Source organism: Penaeus vannamei, chromosome 1, assembly GCF_042767895.1.
Source record: "Penaeus vannamei isolate JL-2024 chromosome 1, ASM4276789v1, whole genome shotgun sequence".
NCBI classification, from domain to species: domain Eukaryota; kingdom Metazoa; phylum Arthropoda; class Malacostraca; order Decapoda; family Penaeidae; genus Penaeus; species Penaeus vannamei.
The window spans coordinates 50,570,352-50,580,351 of record NC_091549.1 but is presented as its reverse complement, the minus strand read 5'-3'; the positions used below and the strand labels follow the sequence as shown (position 1 = coordinate 50,580,351).

Genomic DNA, 10,000 nt, shown 5'->3' with positions numbered 1-10,000 from the left:
ATATGCGCTGTGATGTTGTTGTTTTTTTATACGAGAGGGATGTATGTCTCTATTCCTATTCATTTCCTTATGGTCTTAATACCCATTAATTCCCAGAACCAGGTAATGACGCCTCCTTTTTACACGTTTGAAACTTTGAAAGAGCGAACCTAAATGTATTTATGCTTGGCTATTACCTGCACCTGCCCTGTGATTCCAGGAATAGCTGTGGGTATTTTTGTGTATATCAAATGTTCCCAATCTTTATGTCTATTTGTGAAATGCGACGTAATCGGTGCAGTGATAGATTATTATTACTTCTTGTTGAAATTTAGTCGTGGATTTGTATAATTTGAAACTGCAAAGGTGGAACTCACTAGGATCATCACTAATATTATTATCAGTATTATAAATTATTACTATCGTTATCACTGTCATCATCCCTCCCTCCCTTCCTCCTTCTTTCTCTCCCTCCTTCCCTCCCTCCCTCCTTCTCTCTCTCCCTCCCTCCCACCCTCCCTTCCTCCTTCTCTCTCTCTCATGATTATATTCGTTATTAATGTTATTGTTATTGACATTACAATTACTATTATTGTTGTTATCATTGTTCCTATGACAATAATGACTGTCAAATACATTATCATATCACTTTTTTATCCTCATTACCATCATAATAATAATAATAATGATAAAGATAATTATGTTTATCTTGACATATAAGAACATCCATTTTCTAACATTGTTTTAATATCTGTCATATTTTCTCATGTTGGGAAGTAATCCAAAAAACAAAAAACAAGTTAGAAATAGAAAACGTAAACGAAAAAATGGTTAAAAAAAGTCGAGACAAAAAGAAGGAGAGAAGGAGAAGGAGAGAGAGAGAGAGAGAGAGAGAGAGAGAGAGAGAGAGAGAGAGAGAGAGAGAGAGAGAGAGAGAGAGAGGGAGAGAGAGAGAGAGAGAGAGAGAGAGGGAGAGGGAGAGAGAGAGAGAGAGAGAGAGAGAGAGAGAAAGAAAGAGAGAGAGAGAGAGAGATAGATAGATAGATAGATAGATAGATAGATAGAGAGAGAGAGAGAGAGAGAGAGAAAAGAAATGAGAAAGTAAAAAAAAAAAATACTTCGCTGTATCACATTCATATTCAGTCAGTCTCTCTCTATGCCAACTTGTTGTAATTATTGCAAATTTTTCGCATTTATTAAAAAGTTCTGTCACAGACTCGAGTGCTGCACTAGTTATGAATTATTTCCTTTTTTTTTTTTACATTTAAACCAAAGTTGTGGGATTCATAACAACTAATATGATTTAGAGAAACTTCGGTGGTGTGGTGTGTGTCTGTGTTAGAATGTGGATGAGCTTGAATGTGTTAAAGGTTGTTGTTACAATTGTTGTTATTGTTGTTGCGTGTGACGAATGCAAAAACACACCGGAAGATAGAGACAGATAGATAGATAGAGAGAGAGGGGGGGAAAGAGAGAGAGAAAGAGAGAGAGAGAGAGAGAAGAGATAGAGGGAGAGAGAGAGAGAGAGAGAGAGAGAGAGAAAGAGAGAGAGAGAGAGAGAGAGAGAGAGAGAATATATGTGCATGTGTGTGAGAGAGAAAGTGAGAAAGAAGAGAAGAGAAGAGAAGAAAAGAGAAGAGAAGAGAGAAGAGACGAGGGGAGAGAAGTAGAGAAAAGAGAAGAAAAGAAAAGAAAAGAAAAGAAAAGAAAAGAGAGAAGAGAGAAGAGAAACAAAACACAACCCCCCTAAATACCTCCTTCGCCCGCCCATTCCAGCGAGCACACGCACGTCCCCCGCCCATGAGCCCCGCCCACGCCCACGCCCACGCCCTCGAGCCCGACTCACCATGCGGTCTCTCAGCCTGAACACTTGGCAATCGAGGGTCGCGGTGTTGCCACGTACGATGGTCACGTTGGTCGAGTTGACGTGGTGCAGGAAATATGGCAACGTCGCAGGATCGGGGGTCGTTGGAGGGGGTTCAGTGGTCGTTTTAGGGAGGTCGATGCTGGGGGCGAATCCACCCACCATGGAGGCTGTGGAAGAGAGAGAGAGACAGAGAGTCAATGTAATGGTTAATGGTTTCTGTGTATGGTTTCGTGAGGTGGTAATGGTGATGGTTATAAGTTCTATTTATAGTTTCATGGGATGGTAATGGTAATGGTAATGCTTAACGGTTTCTGTGCATGGTTACTGTAATGGTAAATAAAATGGATTCGGCAATGGTTGATGTTCTTTGTTACTATATATGTATGTGTAATGGTTAGTTAATGGCTACTGACCAAATGTGCTAAATAACAAGCCAGTTATTATTGGGTAATTTGTCATAACAAATGCTAGCTTTAGATGAGTGAGAAGTGAACTGTAGCATAGACGAGGCAGCCTGTTAATCAACATTTTAAAAACAATTGTAATTACTACAGTACTATTTTTCAATTACATTAGAAATTCTAATTATAACACTTATTTTTCATCACGACAATTTAGGATTTAGAAATAAAAATAATGTATAATTGCAATTGCGAATGACGATTCGTGCTCAAAAAAAAAAAGAAAGAAAAAAGGTAAAAAATATTAATAATGTAAAATAGTTCTTCAAAGTTCGTTCTTTGCCATATATGCCTGCAGTGGCCTCGCCGAACTCTGCTGAACCGAAAACAACATTCCCCAATATGTGTTTATTTGTATTAAAGTTACTGTAAAGTCTATGCAAACTGTAGTTACTGTCTCCATATACAGAACATTTTTTTTTAACGCATCTCACCAATGAACTTCATCATAAATAATGTTCAGAAAGACGAATCACCAAGTGGAGGCCCTTTGGCAGTAAAATAATTTCCAACAATATTTAAAAACTCGTTCCGATCTTACATACGTAGTCGTAGAGTAAATAAAAGAAAAAGAAGAATGTAAAAAAATCTTGCATACGTAGTCGAAGAGCAAATATAAATAAAAGAAAAAGAAAAATGTTAAAACTCGGTGAAATGTTTCGAATCCCGTCTCGATCACCCAACTAATACGACTCTTGGGAGGATTTCGGAGCTTCGTTCACGGGGAAGGCTAGATCAGTAGCAACTCGAGGAGGTGTCATGGCGTCTGTTTTGATGATAGGTCAGTGAGAATATAACCATTAAAATCATTATTTTTTTCCATCCTTTCTGAAAATTGAATAGACCAAAATAACCGACCATATTCACAAAGCATCCGTAACTCTTGTGACGTCATCAAAAGACCCCCCCCCCATGTTTTGTTGTTGTTGTTGTTGTTGTTAATAGAATCAGACGCCATGACACTTCGAGTTGCTACTGAACAAGCCTTTCCAATCGCGGACTGCCAGTTCCATTAAGAAACGCGGTAAGTCGTTTTCTTCGGTAATGTTGCGATACTGTGTTTTGCTTTGTTTTCGTTTCAAATGCATCTTAAAAGGAGAATTAAAAAAATAAATAGATATGATAGTTTGATACATATTTCATTCAAACGGAATTTCGAGATTTTACGTAAAATGTCGACATCTAACATCTTTCTGCGAAACTTATTTTAAGCAACAAATTTTCTTTACCAAAATAAGAAGGCGACTTTCTTTTTCCCGTTTGATATCTGGTATTACACGATGGACAGACGGCAAAAACCCTATGTGGCAACTCAAAACAGGAAATCGTTCGAAACCGTTCGCTTTCAAAACAAACAGACGCCATGACACCTCGAGTTGCCACTCATCTAATTTTTCCCGTGGCTTTATCTCCTTCCGTTGGCCCTCAAAGACAAATGAATCAAAATTTCTTTTAGTTTATCTCGCTGCCCGAATAAACTTATATGATTACTATATTCTGCCAAGCGAAGGAGTTACGTGTAGTGTCGAAATGGTTCTGTTTTCCCGCAATAAGCTCGTCAACCAGTCACGTGATTTCTATGGCAACGAGAAGGAACAAGCAACCCAAACATTTCCAGGGCAGTTGAAGGATCCTTGATCGCATAATTAAACCGGGAGAAATTTCATAAAAAAAAAGCCAAAGAAAAGGCACTAATAGGCTAAAACAAAGAGGATGTCAAAACAGATAACGGTAGGAAAAGGTGCAATAGGGAAGAGAATGGTATACCGTGAATGGAAATGGTAGTTCACACGAAGTTAAAGAAACAGATGATGGCACAGAATAGCCGTAAAATGAAAAATGTTTCTTTCGTTTCTGTAAGCTCAGAGCCTCCATATAATATTCCTTACTAATGCAGATTAACTTGATTATACGAATATAACTTAAATGTCGAAACAGGCACGGAAACCAACAAGATCTTCAAATAATAACTAGATTAACAAACGCTATCCGGTTTAAAAAATATGGCCAGCCGGATAACGGAATAACGGAAAATGAATTTATTTAGACCTTCAACCAGTTTCGTGAAAAATTAGCAAGCACTTGCTAATTTCACACAGAATGCAGCATTCGTATGCTATTCCTTTGACAGAAAAAAAATAAAAAGGTTATATTTTATCAATTTAATTTTCTTTTGCATATTCAGATGACTGTAACAGGATTTGCGAACACCTGCTCAAAATAAATAATTTAATAACAAAGCATATTAAAAAAAGACAAAAGCACATTTTCTTTGACTTTCCTCTGCAACTTCCAAATTTTCAGCCGCCTTTGCAATCTGATCGTAAGAAACAACAATGAATTCAAATTCCAAGTGCAATTACTCCGGCGGCGTGCGTGCATGACCGCAAATATTGCATCCGCAGCATTGCAGGGCGTCTTCGCGTGTGGGCGGCCCTCGTGCAGTGCCTCTCTGGCTCTCTCTCTCCCTCTCGTTGCACCGTCGGACAGGATGCAGATGACGTGCGGAAATATTTACGGAAGTAGTTTTATGATGAAGCCAAACATTTCCGTTCACCATTCACCATTCACAGTGTCGAAGGCCTCACATTCACCATCCGCGTCGTTGCGTCATGTTGAAAGAGGATAACCGACAAAGATGATAGGATAACCGACAAAGATAGGATAACCGACAAAGATGATAGGATAACCGACAAAGATAGGATAACCGACAAAGATAGGATAACCGACAAAGATAGGATAACCGACAAAGAAAGGATAACCGACAAAGATAGGATAACCGACAAAGATAGGATAACCGACAAATATAGGATATCCGACAAAGATGATAGGATAACCGACAAAGATAGGATAACCGACAAAGAAAGGATAACCGACAAAGATAGGATAATCGACAAAGATGATAGGATAACCGACAAAGATGATAGGATAACCGACAAAGATGATAGGATAACCGATAAAGATGATAGGATAACCGGCAAAGATAGGATAACCGACAAAGATGATAGGATAACCGACAAAGATAGGATAACCGACAAAGATGATAGGATAATCGACAAAGATAGGATAACCAACAAAGATGATAGGATAATCGACAAAGATAGGATAACCGACAAAGATGATAGGTTAACCGACAAAGATAGGATAACCGACAAAGATGATAGGTTAACCGACAAAGATAGGATAACCGACAAAGATGATAGGATAATCGACAAAGATAGGATAACCAACAAAGATGATAGGATAACCGACAAAGATAGGATAACCGACAAAGATGATAGGTTAACCGACAAAGATAGGATAACCGACAAAGATGATAGGTTAACCGACAAAGATAGGATAACCGACAAAGATGATAGGATAACCGACAAAGATGATAGGATAACCGACAAAGATGATAGGATAACCGACAAAGATGATAGGATAACCGACAAAGATAGGATAACCGACAAAGATAGGATAACCGACAAAGATAGGATAACCGACAAAGATGATAGGATAACCGACAAAGATAGGATAACCGACAAAGATGATAGGATAACCGACAAAGATAGGATAACCGACAAAGATAGGATAACCGACAAAGATGATAGGATAACCGACAAAGATAGGATAACCGACAAAGATGATAGGATAACCGACAAAGATAGGATAACCGACAAAGATAGGATAACCAACAAAGATGATAGGATAACCGACAAAGATAGGATAACCGACAAAGATGATAGGTTAACCGACAAAGATAGGATAACCGACAAAGATAGGATAACCAACAAAGATGATAGGATAACCGACAAAGATAGGATAACCGACAAAGATGATAGGTTAACCGACAAAGATAGGATAACCGACAAAGATAGGATAACCGACAAAGATGATAGGATAACCGACAAAGATGATAGGATAACCGACAAAGATAGGATAACCGACAAAGATAGGATAACCGACAAAGATGATAGGATAACCGACAAAGTTGATAGGATAACCGACAAAGATAGGATAACCGACAAAGATGATAGGATAACCGACAAAGTTGATAGGATAACCGACAAAGATAGGATAACCGACAAAGATGATAGGATAACCGACAAAGATGATAGGATAACCGACAAAGATGATAGGATAACCGGCAAAGATAGGATAACCGACAAAGATGATAGGATAACCGACAAAGATAGGATAACCGACAAAGATGATAGGATAACCAACAAAGATAGGATAACCGACAAAGTTGATAGGATAACCGACAAAGATGATAGGATAACCGACAAAGATGATAGGATAACCGACAAAGATAGGATAACCAACAAAGATGATAGGATAACCGACAAAGATGATAGGATAACCGACAAAGATGATAGGATAACCGACAAAGATAGGATAACCGACAAAGATGATAGGATAACCAACAAAGATAGGATAACCGACAAAGATGATAGGATAACCGACAAAGATGATAGGATAACCGACAAAGATGATAGGATAACCAACAAAGATAGGATAACCGACAAAGATGATAGGATAACCGACAAAGATGATAGGATAACCGACAAAGATGATAGGATAACCGACAAAGATAGGATAACCAACAAAGATGATAGGATAACCGACAAAGATGATAGGATAACCGACAAAGATGATAGGTTAACCGACAAAGATGATAGGATAACCAACAAAGATGATAGGATAACCGACAAAGATAGGATAACCGACTTCAATCCACCATCTTCATTCACCATTCACCATGTCTAAAGCCTGGTGTTGTTTTAATTCACCATCGCAGTATCTTAGACCTGAAATGACTCACATTCACCACACATCACCACCAGTACCTAATACCTAACATTTCCAAATTTTCACCATTCACCGTCATCGTAATTAATAATGGGCATTTCTTCACCATTAGATAAAATCTGTTATTATCTTTATTCACTATATCTGAAGCCAAATATTTCCTTCCCTCAACACCAGCCCAAACCACCATGAATAATTATAATAATAATAAAAAAAAAATCATGAGAATATTCACATTGACTTTTTAAAAAATCTAATTTGTTTTTCACCTAATTGCTCTTTCCATTAACATTTTTTCCCCTTCATAATTTTTTTTTTTCCTTTTTTCCCCTCACATGAAGAGCAATCTTACCCTGACAGGCAAGGTGACTTAGTTCACTATGATTTACGTCTTTTTTTGTGTATTTTCAGAAGAGGAAAAACGTGAGACAAATGGATAAGTAGGATTAAAATACAACAAACAAAAATTAGACAGCAAAAAAAGAAGAAAAAAGGAAAACGTTATCATCATTATACATAGTATATCTTCATGGAGTGCTTAAATATAAATGTGTGTGTGTACAGTATATATATATATATATATATATATATATATATATATATATATATATATATATATATATATATATATATATATATATATGTGTGTGTGTGTGTATGAATATATGATTACATAAATATAGATATATTTATATATAAATACATATACTGTACAGACACACACACGCGCGCGCGCGCGCACTATATCTACTCTCACACACAACATCCATCCATAAATATATACATACGTGCACACACACACACACACACACACACACACACACGCGCGCGCGCGCGCGCACATATACACAGAAATGTATATATATATATGTCAGCATTTCCATATTTAAGGAAATCACCCTGTTTTCAGGAAATCTGGCCAAAATCAGGATAAGCTCAGGAAATCGCATTTTTCAGGAAACAAGAAAATCAGGAAATTATGAAACATATCAGGAAATTCCAATTCATTTCAAAGAATATTAACCAATATAAAGATTTTCATGAATATAGCGATTTTGTGATCCTCCATAAGTCATAAAACTTATAAATCTTATTTCTGACTTTTTGAAGTTTAGATGTATACTATTTTACATTGGCTATTACAGTAAAGTGTTTTTTTATTTATTTATTTATTATCTTTTCTTAAGCTGATATGGCTATATCCCTCCCTGTGACTTATGAGTTGTGGAGGATATGAGTTAATATGAGTTAAATGTTTGCTCTTTGAATCAAACTGTGCTTGGCTTGATAATAGAATGTTTGCAATTTCTTTTCAGTTCACTTGTCACCAAATTGCAACACATTAATTAAGCTGTTTTATTTTGGATTTATATACCTATCATTGCATACGGCATACAATGCGTTCTTTTTAATCTCCTAATTTAATGATCTCCTGATTTTAAGGAAATTTATCTTTGGTTGTCAGGAAATATCGGGAAATCTCAAGAAACATTTCAGGTAATCAGAAGCATTGATATATGTACATACATACATATATACATAATATATATATATATATACATATATATATATATATACATATATATATATATATATATATATATATATAGATATATATATATATATATATATATATATATATATATATATATATATATATATATATATATATATATATATATATATAATATTTATAAATTGTTGTGCACCTAATAAAACTTTTTGATTTTATTTAAAAATAACATTGAAAACATTTATACTCTCTCTTTTATACAGTGGTGCCGATATTTACCCGTCGTTGCCAAATCTGTGAGAATTCGCCGAAATTAAATTTCACACCAAATACAAGAATAATAAGAAAGATATTCACAATTTAATAAAATGAAATAATAAAATAAAATGTTCGTAATACTGAAGACCGCATTTTGATATATTATGGTTTATTACAAATGCATTGTAAAGGTTTATGAAATAGTTTCGGTACAAGTTCACAAGTTTTAGGTGATCCTCGCCACATGACAGACCCACGACTTGTTCAGCGTTGCGAAGGAAGCAGCGTCTCTCAGTATTTTCTTATGAAACTCCATAAAGCGATAAGAATTTGTGAAGAAATTGGTTGTGAAAAAATAAATAGTCTAGTGATGATAATATGTGAAGAAAAACATGTGGCATTGCTTATCCTTAATGAAATTCATGTGGATTTGTGGTCGGCTGCAAAATGTTCAGATGAGGTTGTACCTGTTCATTTCTGATGAGCTGAGTTGAGTTCAGAATAATTCTGCTTTATTGCACACCACCTTTGATACCACAATAGTTATTTTTTATTTATTATTATTTTTTTTAATTATTTTTTATTTATTTATTATTATTATTTTTTTTTGAGGAGGCTTCCATCCAGAGCTTGTATATTGCTAATAACTCACGACATACTGCACTTGGTAATCTATTTAGAAACCCGCGGTATGGATTTTTTAAAAATAACTTTAAAAGGCAACCTCTGATTGAGTGAAAGACGTAGCAGGTAGCCCTGAAGAGCTGGCATTGCTCCATTTTGGGAACATCCCCAACACACACACACACACACACACACACACACACACACACACACACACACACACACACACACACACACACACACACACACACACACACACATACACACACACGTATATGTAAATATACATACATATATATTGGTAGAGCAGATAATACAATCAATAATTTGATGATATATGCATGAAATTTGTCTCAAATATTCATTTCATATTACATATTAATTAAGAAAAAAAAAGAAGTGATGGCCACTTCAAATTCCAATGTAGAGGCCATTTTCCACGATCGCCATTTTCCTGAAGCAGTATTAACCCCCCCCCCCCAAACCCACCGTGCCATCGGAGAG

At 36.0% G+C, this 10,000-nt stretch overlaps 1 protein-coding gene across 1 annotated transcript in view; it reads right to left on the bottom strand.

The window, feature by feature from the left end:
• The window catches only part of LOC113825925 (zwei Ig domain protein zig-8-like), a gene marked incomplete in the record, with an annotated part of 156,290 nt that overhangs the window by 13,962 nt on the left and 132,328 nt on the right, over positions 1 to 10,000 (bottom strand). The window contains 1 exon segment of the mRNA XM_070122797.1: positions 1,826 to 2,013. Within this exon segment, the coding sequence (XP_069978898.1) occupies positions 1,826 to 2,013 (188 nt within the window).